Raw genomic sequence first — 18,320 nt, forward strand, 5'->3', positions numbered from 1 at the left:
GGTACATAATTGCTTAACCCTTAAACTGTGCAGCTATTTAAGACCACTATATCAAGGTTTATGTTTAAAAATAATCAAATAAAAAAGGGACAACTAGTGACACATGGCATTTGGAGCATAGAAGGAAAGATGCATGTAGGGACTAAAGCACAGAAGGAAAGTTGCATGTAGGGAGTAAAGCACAGAAGGAAATTGCATAGCCATAAGGCAGTTAGTGTGGTGAGAATCGTGCGAGGATCAAGCTCAAATATGCAAGACATAAGTGTACAACCAGCAAAGGTGCAGGAATACATGTTCAAGCTTAAAACCTAATGGTTTCAATATTCTCATTACTAAAATATTTGCTGAAGTAGGCACACTTACTGTGCTATACACAATTACTGTATAATACACCATAGTCTAGTAGAATACAGCACATTCATATTTGTAATAATTAAGTGCAGGGCATGCAAGAGCACACACACACAAAAAAAGGTGGAATTTAAATATGGTAACCAAAACAATAAAGAAAACCAGCAAATATATCACATGTATAAATTATAACCACTAAAAAAATTGCAAACCTAAACAGGACACCATCAGTAAAAATATAATAAAGAGGGCTTAAAACAACTAAAACTAATGCTACAATACAAAAAAAAAAATTGCAAAATCAGCAAACATTAAAATGACAAAGAGCGTACATACACAAGAGGATACAAGAGCTGCAAAAATTATGTACTTACTGTCTGTTCTGTCCCCACCTGAACACAAGAGAACAAACGATAAAAGAGAATTAGTAATGTTAAAATCAAATGCGCCTAAATGTAATGAAACAAAGCCCTGGAAAAGCAGTTAATTTTGTAATGTGCTCATTCATCAACAGAACATACATACAAGCTATATTTTTAAACCTAACTTATGTTAATTACTTAAAATGAAAGCTATTTTTCATTATTATTACAGCACTCTAGAAAAATGTAAAAATAAAAAAAGAGTAATAGCACAAGATGCACAACAATAGCCTGGTCAAACATGTGTATAATGTTGTGTTCAACACGACACTCTATTATCCGAGATTAATCCCGCCTTGTTCAAGGACTGCTGCCATCTTATATCATTATGCACTACTGCAGACCATCACCAAAACTATATGGCACACTGGTCAATCTGTATTAAACCTTATAATTCTAACTTATTCTTTAAACAAAATGACCTACATAAACCCTAAGACTATAGTCAAATAAAACAATGCTAAAATAAATATTAAAAAAAATTGCAAAATCAGGAAATATCCTACAATTCAGCTTTATGCTTTTAACTTAAAGTTCAAACCAGTGTAACTTTCATCAGCACCTACAACAGCCCAAATTTGAATTATCACGAATCAGATTCCAATAAGGCTTAAAACAGCCTACAAAATTATAGAACAGATGACTTATTTGACTATAAATATGGCGCAACAAAACTTGTAACAGTTTTTTCACCAGCAAGAGTTTAAGGCCAGATCACAACTAAGTAACTTTCCCTAACCACAACATGAAGCCACATACCACCCCAATCCTCACACATTTGAGAAGGCGGTGGAAGCCAAAACCATCAGTAGTTTCAAAGCATTATATGAGTGCTGGGAAGATGGGGCACCACGAGCATAGCTCTTATCCTGTAACTACACTTCAGTAATTACTTACCCAAATGCTGTAGTGCTCTCAAGTTCCAATTTAACTTTGAACTTTAAACCAGCTTATTAGCAACAATTTTGTAAAATCTTCCTGTAACCCAGCCTGCTATATACGTAAACACACACACACACACGCAGTAGGCCAGACAGGAACAGCAAGCAGTTTATACATACACTAAGAACCAGAACCATGCAAATCTATGCTTAGGCAGCTCATCACATTTCCTGTAATTTTTTCCTTATTATGCAATACAGTACAGAGAATATATTCTCCTATTCTGACGACCTTTAATTCATCAACTTCTACATTTGATATTTAAGGCAAACAAGGTGACTAAAACATTCAGGAAATTGATTTTCAGGAAATTGAAATTCAGGAAACAATCAGGGGGGGGGGCGCTTGAGTGTTTTACCACTGCACCACGGGACTGCTTACTCCCTATCAACCTCTGGAGGGTTATTAAGGCAACCACCAAGTGCTCACCAACAGACCACCAAGTGCTCACCAACCCACCACCAAGTGCTCACCAACCCACCACCAAGTGCTCACCAACCCACCACCAAGTGCTCACCAACAGACCACCAAGTGCTCACCAACCCACCACCAAGTGCTCACCAACCCACCACCAAGTGCTCACCAACAGACCACCAAGTGCTCACCAACCCACCACCAAGTGCTCACCAACAGACCACCAAGTGCTCACCAACAGACCACCAAGTGCTCACCAACCCACCACCAAGTGCTCACCAACAGACCACCAAGTGCTCACCGACCCACCACCAAGTGCTCACCGACCCACCACCAAGTGCTCACCGACCCACCACCAAGTGCTCACCAACAGACCACCAAGTGCTCACCGACCCACCACCAAGTGCTCACCAACAGACCACCAAGTGCTCACCGACCCACCACCAAGTGCTCACCAACAGACCACCAAGTGCTCACCGACCCACCACCAAGTGCTCACCAACAGACCACCAAGTGCTCACCGACCCACCACCAAGTGCTCACCAACAGACCACCAAGTGCTCACCGACCCACCACCAAGTGCTCACCAACAGACCACCAAGTGCTCACCGACCCACCACCAAGTGCTCACCAACCCACCACCAAGTGCTCACCAACAGACCACCAAGTGCTCACCGACCCACCACCAAGTGCTCACCGACCCACCACCAAGTGCTCACCAACAGACCACCAAGTGCTCACCGACCCACCACCAAGTGCTCACCAACAGACCACCAAGTGCTCACCGACCCACCACCAAGTGCTCACCGACCCACCACCAAGTAAACTCACAGTGTTTGTGTGCAATTACCTAAGTGTGGTTACCGGATGAGAGCTACACTCGTGGTGTCCCGTCTTCCCAGCACTCTTTGTCATATAACGCTTTGAAATTACTGACGGTTTTGGCCTCCACCACCGTCTCACTTAACTTGTTCCAACCGTCTACCACTCTATTTACAAAAGTGAATTTTCATACATTTCTCCGGCAGCTTTGTTTCGTTAGTTTAAATCTATGACCTCTTGTTCTTGAAGTTCCGGGTCTCAGGAATTCTTCCCTATCAATTTTATCGATTCCTGTTACTATTTTGAACGTAGTGATCATATCGCCTCTTTTTCTTCCATCTTCTAGTTTTTGCATATTTAATGCCTCTAATCTCTCCTCATAGCTCTTGTCCTTCAGTTCTGGGAGCCACTTAGTGGCATGTCGTTGCACCTTTTCCAGTTTGTTGATGTGCTGCTTAAGATATGGGCACCACACAACCGCTGCATATTCCAGTTTTGGTCTAATAAAAGTCGTGAACAATTTCTTTAGTATTTCTCCATCCATATATGTGTATGCATATATACAGAGAAGCATATGGTCACCTCTTAGTGTACATATCCCTGTTGATGAAGTCTTGAATTTGTTAAATATTTTAATTGGTGAGCCAAATGATCAAGTCACGTATTAAAAAAGTTGTACAGGGCTTTCTATCACAAGAAAATCTAGAAATTAATACTTAATGGGCCAATGAGTACATAAATATACAGTATTCCTTTAATGTTAATGCGTCTTAACACAAAGAATAAAATATGCTATACCATAGGAGTACAGTATTAAAGCCAATAAAGTATGAAACGATTGAGGATTTTAGGTTTAGGATTTAGAGTTTAGGCCCATCAACTGTAGGTCATTTAAGGTCAGAATACTCATAAAGTAACAATATACGGTATACTGTAGTGTCTACAAGTACTGACACACAAACGTTGATATTTACAGCAAACTAACAAGAAAGTCATTTTTTGGCGACCCATAAAAGTAGGCCTGAAATACAGTATTGTACTGTATTAGCAAAATATAACAATTTAAAATAAACATTAAAACTGGCTACAACTCTGCAGACATCTCTTGGCCTGAACAATACAGCCACAAGTATACTAGTACTGTACCTCGGCCTGAACAATACAGCCACAAGTATACTAGTACTGTACCTCGGCCTGAACAATACAGCCACAAATATACCAGTACTGTACCTCAGCCTGAACAATACAGCCACAAATATACTAGTACTGTACCTCGGCCTGAACAATACAGCCACAAATATACTAGTACTGTACCTCGGCCTGAACAATACAGCCACAAATATACTAGTACTGTACCTCGGCCTGAACAATACAGCCACAAGTATACTAGTACTGTACCTCGGCCTGAACAATACAGCCACAAATATACCAGTACTGTACCTCGGCCTGAACAATACAGCCACAAATATACCAGTACTGTACCTCGGCCTGAACAATACAGCCACAAATATACTAGTACTGTACCTCGGCCTGAACAATACAGCCACAAATATACTAGTACTGTACCTCGGCCTGAACAATACAGCCACAAGTATACTAGTACTGTACCTCGGCCTGAACAATACACGGCCACACCCACATACTAGCACCTCAGCCTGAACAATACACGGCCACACCCACATACTAGCACCTCGGCATGAACAATACACGGCCACACCCACATACTAGCACCTCAGCCTGAACAATACACAGCCACACCCACATACTAGCACCTCAGCATGAACAATACACAGCCACACCCACATACTAGCACCTCAGCATGAACAATACACAGCCACACCCACATACTAGCACCTCAGCCTGAACAATACACAGCCACACCCACATACTAGCACCTCAGCATGAACAATACACAGCCACACCCACATACTAGCACCTCAGCATGAACAATACACAGCCACACCCACATACTAGCACCTCAGCATGAACAATACACAGCCACACCCACATACTAGCACCTCAGCCTGAACAATACACGGCCACACCCACATACTAGCACCTCAGCATGAACAATACACGGCCACACCCACATACTAGCACCTCAGCCTGAACAATACACAGCCACACCCACATACTAGCACCTCAGCATGAACAATACACAGCCACACCCACATACTAGCACCTCAGCCTGAACAATACACGGCCACACCCACATACTAGCACCTCAGCCTGAACAATACACGGCCACACCCACATACTAGCACCTCAGCCTGAACAATACACAGCCACACCCACATACTAGCACCTCAGCCTGAACAATACACGGCCACACCCACATACTAGCACCTCAGCCTGAACAATACACGGCCACACCCACATACTAGCACCTCAGCCTGAACAATACACAGCCACACCCACATACTAGCACCTCGGCCTGAACAATACACGGCCACACCCACATACTAGCACCTCAGCCTGAACAATACACAGCCACACCCACATACTAGCACCTCAGCCTGAACAATACACGGCCACACCCACATACTAGCACCTCAGCCTGAACAATACACGGCCACACCCACATACTAGCACCTCAGCATGAACAATACACAGCCACACCCACATACTAGCACCTCAGCATGAACAATACACGGCCACACCCACATACTAGCACCTCAGCATGAACAATACACAGCCACACCCACATACTAGCACCTCAGCATGAACAATACATGGCCACACCCACATACTAGCACCTCAGCATGAACAATACACGGCCACACCCACATACTAGCACCTCAGCATGAACAATACACGGCCACACCCACATACTAGCACCTCAGCATGAACAATACACGGCCACACCCACATACTAGCACCTCAGCATGAACAATACACGGCCACACCCACATACTAGCACCTCAGCATGAACAATACACGGCCACACCCACATACTAGCACCTCAGCATGAACAATACACGGCCACACCCACATACTAGCACCTCAGCATGAACAATACACAGCCACACCCACATACTAGCACCTCAGCATGAACAATACACGGCCACACCCACATACTAGCACCTCAGCCTGAACAATACACGGCCACACCCACATACTAGCACCTCAGCCTGAACAATACACACCCACACCCACATACTAGCACCTCAGCCTGAACAATACACGGCCACACCCACATACTAGCACCTCAGCCTGAACAATACACAGCCACACCCACATACTAGCACCTCAGCCTGAACAATACACGGCCACACCCACATACTAGCACCTCAGCCTGAACAATACACAGCCACACCCACATACTAGCACCTCAGCCTGAACAATACACGGCCACACCCACATACTAGCACCTCAGCCTGAACAATACACAGCCACACCCACATACTAGCACCTCAGCCTGAACAATACACGGCCACACCCACATACTAGCACCTCAGCCTGAACAATACACAGCCACACCCACATACTAGCACCTCAGCCTGAACAATACACGGCCACACCCACATACTAGCACCTCAGCCTGAACAATACACGGCCACACCCACATACTAGCACCTCAGCCTGAACAATACACGGCCACACCCACATACTAGCACCTCAGCCTGAACAATACACGACCACAAACTATTATCTTAGAACCAACAATATGCACAGCTAAATAAACATGCAGAATCCCATATTTAACAAATAATAATGACAAATAGAATGTAGAGTAGAGGTACACACAGTACCCGAGAGTACGACACAGCTCACCTTGACCATGATAAGTAGTCTCAGGTAATGTAGAGTAGAGGTACACGCAGTACCCGAGAGTACGACACAGCTCACCTTGACCATGATAAGTATGTAGTCTCAGGTAATGTAGAGTAGAGGTACACGCAGTACCCGAGAGTACGACACAGCTCACCTTGACCATGATAAGTATGTAGTCTCAGGTAATGTCAATAAAACACCTGTGGAGCTTTCCAAGAAAGGCTGATATCCAACCATTTTTGAGATGCTTATTACAAAGTAATCATATCTCTACAACTATTTGTGATATCTGCCATAATCAGGAACATCTCTTATCTTCTAATGAAGATAAAGATACAAAGCATAGTAAACGCGTATTTTGTTTTCATTGGTGCATAAAGGATTAAAAATGGAAAGTCTTGCAAATACTGTACTAATAAACTGAAAATTCAAATAGACAATGCAAAGCCCTTCCCACAAGGCTTAGGGCCTGGCCTGTTAGGCCTCAGAGCAGGCCATACCAGGCCTGCATCAATGCCACACGCTATAGAAGGGCAGCCATGGCAGGTTAAACAGGTCACATACCAGGCTGCAGAGCAACACAGCCTGCACTGCAACACTAGGATACAGCCTGCACTGCAACACTAGGATACAGCCTGCACAGCAACACTAGGATACAGCCTGCACTGCAACACTAGGATACAACCTGCACTGCAACACTAGGATACAGCCTGCACAGCAACACTAGGATACAGCCTGCACTGCAACACACAGCCTGCACAGCAACACACAGCCTGCACTGCAACACTAGGATACAGCCTGCACTGCAACACTAGGATACAGCCTGCATTGCAACACTAGGATACAGCCTGCACAGCAACACTAGGATACAGCCTGCACTGCAACACACAGCCTGCACAGCAACACACAGCCTGCACTGCAACACTAGGATACAGCCTGCACTGCAACACTAGGATACAGCCTGCACAGCAACACTAGGATACAGCCTGCACTGCAACACTAGGATACAGCCTGCACAGCAACACTAGGATACAGCCTGCACAGCAACACTAGGATACAGCCTGCACAGCAACACTAGGATACAGCCTGCACAGCAACACTAGGATACAGCCTGCACAGCAACACTAGGATACAGCCTGCACAGCAACACACAGCCTGCACAGCAACACTAGGATACAGCCTGCACAGCAACACTAGGATACAGCCTGCACAGCAACACTAGGATACAGCCTGCACAGCAACACTAGGATACAGCCTGCACAGCAACACTAGGATACAGCCTGCACAGCAACACTAGGATACAGCCTGCACAGCAACCCTAGGATACAGCCTGCACAGCAACACTAGGATACAGCCTGCACAGCAACACTAGGATACAGCCTGCACAGCAACACTAGGATACAGCCTGCACTGCAACACTAGGATACAGCCTGCACAGCAACACTAGGATACAGCCTGCACAGCAACACTAGGATACAGCCTGCACAGCAACACTAGGATACAGCCTGCACTGCAACACTAGGATACAGCCTGCACAGCAACACTAGGATACAGCCTGCACAGCAACACTAGGATACAGCCTGCACAGCAACACTAGGATACAGCCTGCACAGCAACACTAGGATACAGCCTGCACAGCAACACTAGGATACAGCCTGCACAGCAACACTAGGATACAGCCTGCACTGCAACACTAGGATACAGCCTGCACAGCAACACTAGGATACAGCCTGCACAGCAACACTAGGATACAGCCTGCACTGCAACACTAGGATACAGCCTGCAAAGCAACACTAGGATACAGCCTGCACAGCAACACACAGCCTGCACAGCAACACACAGCCTGCACAGCAACACTAGGATACAGCCTGCACAGCAACACTAGGATACAGCCTGCACAGCAACACTAGGATACAGCCTGCACAGCAACACTAGGATACAGCCTGCACAGCAACACTAGGATACAGCCTGCACTGCAACACTAGGATACAGCCTGCACAGCAAGACACAGCCTGCACTGCAACACTAGGATACAGCCTGCACAGCAACACTAGGATACAGCCTGCACTGCAACACTAGGATACAGCCTGCACTGCAACACTAGGATACAGCCTGCACTGCAGCACTAGGATACAGCCTGCACAGCAACACTAGGATACAGCCTGCACTGCAACACTAGGATACAGCCTGCACAGCAACACTAGGATACAGCCTGCACAGCAACACTAGGATACAGCCTGCACAGCAACACTAGGATACAGCCTGCACAGCAACACTAGGATACAGCCTGCACAGCAACACTAGGATACAGCCTGCACAGCAACACTAGGATACAGCCTGCACAGCAACACTAGGATACAGCCTGCACAGCAACACTAGGATACAGCCTGCACAGCAACACTAGGATACAGCCTGCACAGCAACACTAGGATACAGCCTGCACAGCAACACTAGGATACAGCCTGCACAGCAACACTAGGATACAGCCTGCACAGCAACACTAGGATACAGCCTGCACAGCAACACTAGGATACAGCCTGCACAGCAACACTAGGATACAGCCTGCACTGCAACACTAGGATACAGCCTGCACAGCAACACTAGGATACAGCCTGCACAGCAACACTAGGATACAGCCTGCACATGCAACACTAGGATACAGCCTGCACAGCAACACTAGGATACAGCCTGCACAGCAACACTAGGATACAGCCTGCACAGCAACACTAGGATACAGCCTACACAGCAACACTAGGATACAGCCTGCACATGCAACACTAGGATACAGCCTGCACAGCAACACTAGGATACAGCCTGCACTGCAACACAGCCTGCACAGCAACACTAGGATACAGCCTGCACAGCAACACTAGGATACAGCCTGCACAGCAACACTAGGATACAGCCTGCACAGCAACACTAGGATACAGCCTGCACAGCAACACTAGGATACAGCCTGCATTGCAACACTAGGATACAGCCTGCACAGCAAGACACAGCCTGCACTGCAACACTAGGATACAGCCTGCACAGCAACACTAGGATACAGCCTGCACTGCAACACTAGGATACAGCCTGCACTGCAACACTAGGATACAGCCTGCACAGCAACACACAACCTGCACTACAACACTAGGATACAGCCTGCACAGCAACACACAGCCTGCACAGCAACACACAACCTGCACTGCAACACTAGGATACAGCCTGCACAGCAACACACAGCCTGCACAGCAACACACAACCTGTACTGCAACACTAGGATACAGCCTGCACAGCAACACACAGCCTGCACTGCAACACTAGGATACAGCCTGCACAGCAACACTAGGATACAGCCTGCACTGCAACACTAGGATACAGCCTGCACAGCAACACTAGGATACAGCCTGCACAGCAACACTAGGATACAGCCTGCACAGCAACACTAGGATACAGCCTGCACAGCAACACTAGGATACAGCCTGCACTGCAACACTAAGATACAGCCTGCACTGCAACACTAGGATACAGCCTGCACTGCAACACTAGGATACAGCCTGCACTGCAACACTAGGATACAGCCTGCACAGCAACACTAGGATACAGCCTGCACAGCAACACAGCCTGCACAGCAACACTAGGATACAGCCTGCACAGCAACACACAGCCTGCACAGCAACACTAGGATACAGCCTGCACAGCAACACTAGGATACAGCCTGCACAGCAACACTAGGATACAGCCTGCACTGCAAACACTAGGATACAGCCTGCACAGCAACACTAGGATACAGCCTGCACAGCAACACTAGGATACAGCCTGCACAGCAACACTAGGATACAGCCTGCACAGCAACACTAGGATACAGCCCTGCACAGCAACACTAGGATACAGCCTGCACAGCAACACTAGGATACAGCCTGCACAGCAACACTAGGATACAGCCTGCACAGCAACACTAGGATACAGCCTGCACTGCAACACTAGGATACAGCCTGCACAGCAACACTAGGATACAGCCTGCACAGGCAACACTAGGATACAGCCTGCACAGCAACACTAGGATACAGCCTGCACTGCAACACTAGGATACAGCCTGCACAGCAAAGAGGACAGCCTGCACTGCAACACTAGGATACAGCCTGCACTGCAAGCACTAGGATACAGCCTGCACAGCAACACACAGCCTGCACTGCAACACTAGGATACAGCCTGCACAGCAACACTAGGATACAGCCTGCACAGCAACACTAGGATACAGCCTGCACAGCAAACACTAGGATACAGCCTGCACTGCAACACTAGGATACAGCCTGCACAGCAACACTAGGATACAGCCTGCACTGCAACACTAGGATACAGCCTGCACAGCAACACTAGGATACAGCCTGCACAGCAACACTAGGATACAGCCTGCACAGCAACACTAGGATACAGCCTGCACTGCAACACTAGGATACAGCCTGCACAGCAACACACAGCCTGCACTGCAACACTAGGATACAGCCTGCACAGCAACACTAGGATACAGCCTGCACAGCAACACTAGGATACAGCCTGCCACTGCAACACTAGGATACAGCCTGCACCTGCAACACTAGGATACAGCCTGCACGGCAACACTAGGATACAGCCTGCACAGCAACACTAGGATACAGCCTGCACATGCAACCACTAGGATACAGCCTGCACAGCACCACTAGGATACCGCCTGCACAGCAACACTAGGATACAGCCTGCCACATGCAACACTAGGATACAGCCTGCACAGCAACTAGGATACAGCTGCACAGCAACACTAGGATACAGCCTGCACAGCAACACGTAGGATACAGGCAAATAGGATACAGCCTGCAACAGCAACACTAGGATACAGCCTGCACAGCACCACTAGGATACGAGCCTGCACAGCAACACTAGGTACAGCCTGACCAAGCAACACTAGGCATCCAGCCTGCACAGCAACATATGATACAGCCTGCACTGCAACACTAGGATAGCAGCCTGCACAGCAACACTAGGATACAAGCCTGCCACAGGCAACACTAGGTTAACAGGCCTGCACTAGCAAACACACAGCCTGCACAGCAACACTAGGATACAGCCTGCACAGCAACACTAGGATACAGCCTGCACTGCAACACTAGGATACAGCCTGCACAGCAACTAGGATACAGCCTGCACTGCAACACTAGGATACAGCCTGCACAGCAACACTAGGATACAGCCTGCACATGCAACACTAGGATACAGCCTGCACATGCAACACTAGGATACAGCCTGCACTGCAACACTAGGATACAGCCTGCACATGCAACACTAGGATACAGCCTGCACATGCAACACTAGGATACAGCGCTGCACAGCAACACTAGGATACAGCCTGCACATGCAACACTAGGATACAGCCTGCACAGCAACACTAGGATACAGCCTGCACAGCAACACTAGGATACAGCCTGCCACAGCAACACTAGGATACAGCCTGCACAGCAACACTAGGATACAGCCTGCACAGCAACACTAGGATACAGCCTGCACAGCAACACTAGGATACAGCCTGCACAGCAACACTAGGATACAGCCTGCACAGCAACACTAGGATACAGCCTGCACAGCAACACTAGGATACAGCCTGCACAGCAACACTAGGATACAGCCTGCACAGCAACACTAGGATACAGCCTGCACTGCAACACTAGGATACAGCCTGCACAGCAACACTAGGATACAGCCTGCACAGCAACACTAGGATACAGCCTGCACTGCAACACACAGCCTGCACAGCAACACTAGGATACAGCCTGCACAGCAACACTAGGATACAGCCTGCACAGCAACACTAGGATACAACCTGCACTGCAACACTAGGATACAGCCTGCACAGCAACACTAGGATACAGCCTGCACTGCAACACACAGCCTGCACAGCAACACTAGGATACAGCCTGCACAGCAACACTAGGATACAGCCTGCACAGCAACACTAGGATACAGCCTGCACAGCAACACTAGGATACAGCCTGCACAGCAACACTAGGATACAGCCTGCATTGCAACACTAGGATACAGCCTGCACAGCAAGACACAGCCTGCACTGCAACACTAGGATACAGCCTGCACAGCAACACTAGGATACAGCCTGCACTGCAACACTAGGATACAGCCTGCACTGCAACACTAGGATACAGCCTGCACAGCAACACACAACCTGCACTACAACACTAGGATACAGCCTGCACAGCAACACACAGCCTGCACAGCAACACACAACCTGCACTGCAACACTAGGATACAGCCTGCACAGCAACACACAGCCTGCACAGCAACACACAACCTGTACTGCAACACTAGGATACAGCCTGCACAGCAACACACAGCCTGCACTGCAACACTAGGATACAGCCTGCACAGCAACACTAGGATACAGCCTGCACTGCAACACTAGGATACAGCCTGCACAGCAACACTAGGATACAGCCTGCACAGCAACACTAGGATACAGCTGCACAGCAACACTAGGATACAGCCTGCACAGCAACACTAGGATACAGCCTGCACTGCAACACTAAGATACAGCCTGCACTGCAACACTAGGATACAGCCTGCACTGCAACACTAGGATACAGCCTGCACTGCAACACTAGGATACAGCCTGCACAGCAACACTAGGATACAGCCTGCACAGCAACACAGCCTGCACAGCAACACTAGGATACAGCCTGCACAGCAACACACAGCCTGCACAGCAACACTAGGATACAGCCTGCACAGCAACACTAGGATACAGCCTGCACAGCAACACTAGGATACAGCCTGCACTGCAACACTAGGATACAGCCTGCACAGCAACACTAGGATACAGCCTGCACAGCAACACTAGGATACAGCCTGCACAGCAACACTAGGATACAGCCTGCACAGCAACACTAGGATACAGCCTGCACAGCAACACTAGGATACAGCCTGCACAGCAACACTAGGATACAGCCTGCACAGCAACACTAGGATACAGCCTGCACAGCAACACTAGGATACAGCCTGCACAGCAACACTAGGATACAGCCTGCACAGCAACACTAGGATACAGCCTGCACAGCAACACTAGGATACAGCCTGCACAGCAACACTAGGATACAGCCTGCACTGCAACACTAGGATACAGCCTGCACAGCAAGAGACAGCCTGCACTGCAACACTAGGATACAGCCTGCACTGCAACACTAGGATACAGCCTGCACAGCAACACACAGCCTGCACTGCAACACTAGGATACAGCCTGCAGCAACACTAGGATACAGCCTGCACAGCAACACTAGGATACAGCCTGCACAGCAACACTAGGATACAGCCTGCACTGCAACACTAGGATACAGCCTGCACAGCAACACTAGGATACAGCCTGCACTGCAACACTAGGATACAGCCTGCACAGCAACACTAGGATACAGCCTGCACAGCAACACTAGGATACAGCCTGCACAGCAACACTAGGATACAGCCTGCACTGCAACACTAGGATACAGCCTGCACAGCAACACACAGCCTGCACTGCAACACTAGGATACAGCCTGCACAGCAACACTAGGATACAGCCTGCACACGCAACACTAGGATACAGCCTGCACTGCAACACTAGGATACAGCCTGCACTGCAACACTAGGATACAGCCTGCACATGCAACACTAGGATACAGCCTGCACAGCAACACTAGGATACAGCCTGCACTGCAACACTAGGATACAGCCTGCACAGCAACACTAGGATACAGCCTGCACAGCAACACTAGGATACAGCCTGCACAGCAACACTAGGATACAGCCTGCCACTGCAACACTAGGATACAGCCTGCACAGCAACACTAGGATACAGCCTGCACAGCAACACTAGGATACAGCCTGCACAGCAACACTAGGATACAGCCTGCACAGCAACACTAGGATACAGCCTGCACTGCAACACTAGGATACAGCCTGCACATGCAACACTAGGATACAGCCTGCACTGCAACACTAGGATACAGCCTGCACATGCAACACACAGCCTGCACAGCAACACACAGCCTGCTACCGCCTGCACTGCAACACTAGGATACAGCCTGCACAGCAACACTAGGATACAGCCTGCACTGCAACACTAGGATACAGCCTGCACAGCAACACACAGCCTGCACAGCAACACACAGCCTGCACTGCAACACTAGGATACAGCCTGCACAGCAAACACAGCCTGCACAGCAACACACAGCCTGCACAACAACACTAGGATACAGCCTGCACTGCAACACTAGGATACAGCCTGCACTGCAACACTAGGATACAGCCTGCACACAACACTAGGATACAGCCTGCACGCAACACTAGGATACAGCCTGCACAGCAACACACAGCCTGCACTGCAACACTAGGATACAGCCTGCACTGCAACACTAGGATACAGCCTGCACAGCAACACTAGGATACAGCCTGCACAGCAACACTAGGATACAGCCTGCACAGCAACACTAGGATACAGCCTGCACAGCAACACTAGGATACAGCCTGCACAGCAACACTAGGATACAGCCTGCACTGCAACACTAGGATACAGCCTGCACAGCAACACTAGGATACAGCCTGCACAGCAACACTAGGATACAGCCTGCACTGCAACACTAGGATACAGCCTGCACAACAACACTAGGATACAGCCGCACTGCAACACTAGGATACAGCCTGCACAGCAAGACACAGCCTGCACAGCAACACTAGGATACAGCTGCACTGCAACACTAGGATACAGCCTGCACAGCAACACACAGCCTGCACAGCAACACTAGGATACAGCTGCACAGCAACACTAGGATACAGCCTGCACAGCAACACTAGGATACAGCCTGCACAGCAACACTAGGATACAGCCTGCACAGCAACACACAGCCTGCACAGCAACACTAGGATACAGCCTGCGCAGCAACACTAGGATACAGCCTGCACAGCAACACTAGGATACAGCCTGCACAGCAACACTAGGATACAGCCTGCACAGCAACACTAGGATACAGCCTGCACAGCAACACACAGCCTGCACAGCAACACTAGGATACAGCCTGCACTGCAACACTAGGATACAGCCTGCACAGCAACACTAGGATACAGCCTGCACAGCAACACTAGGATACAGCCTGCACTGCAACACTAGGATACAGCCTGCACTGCAACACTAGGATACAGCCTGCACAGCAACACTAGGATACAGCCTGCACTGCAACACTAGGATACAGCCTGCACAGCAACACTAGGATACAGCCTGCACTGCAACACTAGGATACAGCCTGCACTGCAACACTAGGATACAGCCTGCACACAACACTAGGATACAGCCTGCACTGCAACACTAGGATACAGCCTGCACAGCACACACAGCCTGCACAGCAACACTAGGATACAGCCTGCACAGCAACACTAGGATACAGCCTGCACAGCAACACTAGGATACAGCCTGCACAGCAACACTAGGATACAGCCTGCACAGCAACACACAGCCTGCACTGCAACACTAGGATACAGCCTGCACTGCAACACTAGGATACAGCCTGCACAGCAACACTAGGATACAGCCTGCACAGCAACACTAGGATACAGCCTGCACTGCAACACTAGGATACAGCCTGCACTGCAACACTAGGATACAACCTGCACTGCAACACTAGGATACAGCCTGCACTGCAACACTAGGATACAGCCTGCACAGCAACACTTGGATACAGCCTGCACAGCAACACTAGGATACAGCCTGCACAGCAACACTAGGATACAGCCTGCACAGCAACACTAGGATACAGCCTGCACAGCAACACTAGGATACAGCCAGCACAGCAACACTAGGATACAGCCTGCACAGCAACACTAGGATACAGCCTGCACAGCAACACTGGATACAGCCTGCACAGCAACACAGGATACAGCCTGCACAGCAACACTAGGATACAGCCTGCACAGCAACACAGCCTGCACTGCAACACTAGGATACAGCCTGCACAGCAACACTAGGATACAGCCTGCACTGCAACACTAGGATACAGCCTGCACAGCAACACTAGGATACAGCCTGCACAGCAACACTAGGATACAGCCTGCACAGCAACACTAGGATACAGCCTGCACTGCAACACTAGGATACAGCCTGCACTGCAACACTAGGATACAGCCTGCACAGCAACACTAGGATACAGCCTGCACAGCAACACTAGGATACAGCCTGCACAGCAACACTAGGATACAGCCTGCACTGCAACACTAGGATACAGCCTGCACTGCAACACTAGGATACAGCCTGCACTGCAACACTAGGATACAGCCTGCACAGCAACACTAGGATACAGCCTGCACAGCAACACTAGGATACAGCCTGCACTGCAACACACAGCCTGCACAGCAACACACAACCTGCACTGCAACACTAGGATACAGCCTGCACTGCAACACTAGGATACAGCCTGCACTGCAACACACAGCCTGCACAGCAACACACAACCTGCACTGCAACACTAGGATACAGCCTGCATTGCAACACTAGGATACAGCCTGCACAGCAACACTAGGATACAGCCTGCACTGCAACACTAGGATACAGCCTGCACTGCAACACACAGCCTGCACAGCACACACAACCTGCACTGCAACACTAGGATACAGCCTGCATTGCAACACTAGGATACAGCCTGCACAGCAACACTAGGATACAGCCTGCACTGCAACACTAGGATACAGCCTGCACAGCAAACACAACCTGCACTGCAACACTAGGATACAGCCTGCACTGCAACACTAGGATACAGCCTGCACAGCAACACACAACCTGCACTGCAACACTAGGATACAGCCTGCATTGCAACACTAGGATACAGCCTGCACTGCAACACTAGGATACAGCCTGCACTGCAACACACAACCTGCACAGCAACACTAGGATACAGCCTGCATTGCAACACTAGGATACAGCCTGCACAGCAACACTAGGATACAGCCTGCACTGCAACACTAGGATACAGCCTGCACTGCAAACTAGGATACAGCCTGCACAGCAACACACAGCCTGCACTGCAACACTAGGATACAGCCTGCACAGCAACACACAGCCTGCACTGCAACACTAGGATACAGCCTGCACTGCAACACTAGGATACAGCCTGCACTGCAACACTAGGATACAGCCTGCACAGCAACACACAGCCTGCACTGCAAACACTAGGATACAGCCTGCACTGCAACACTAGGATACAGCCTGCACTGCAACACTAGGATACAGCCTGCACAGCAACACACAGCCTGCACTGCAACACTAGGATACAGCCCTGCACTGCAACACTAGGATACAGCCTGCACTGCAACACTAGGATACAGCTGCACAGCAACACACAGCCTGCACTGCAACACTAGGATACAGCCTGCACAGCAACACACAGCCTGCACAGCAACACTAGGATACAGCCTGCACTGCCAACACTAGGATACAGCCTGTACAGCAGCCACTAGGATACAGCCTGCACAGCCAACACTAGGATACAGCCTGCACAGTAACACTAGGATACAGCCTGCACTGCAACACTAGGATACAGCCTGCACTGCAAC

At 49.0% G+C, this 18,320-nt stretch overlaps 1 protein-coding gene across 1 annotated transcript in view; it reads right to left on the minus strand.

Moving 5' to 3' along the window:
• LOC123763861 (WD repeat and SOCS box-containing protein 1) overlaps positions 1–18,320 on the minus strand; it is a gene marked incomplete at its 5' end in the record, with an annotated part of 102,780 nt that overhangs the window by 79,818 nt on the left and 4,642 nt on the right. Inside the window, one exon of the mRNA XM_069302837.1 lies at positions 726–743. Coding sequence (XP_069158938.1) covers positions 726–743 — 18 coding nt within the window. The remainder of the gene's footprint in view (positions 1–725; positions 744–18,320) is intronic.

Source organism: Procambarus clarkii, chromosome 5 (assembly GCF_040958095.1).
Source record: "Procambarus clarkii isolate CNS0578487 chromosome 5, FALCON_Pclarkii_2.0, whole genome shotgun sequence".
NCBI classification, from domain to species: domain Eukaryota; kingdom Metazoa; phylum Arthropoda; class Malacostraca; order Decapoda; family Cambaridae; genus Procambarus; species Procambarus clarkii.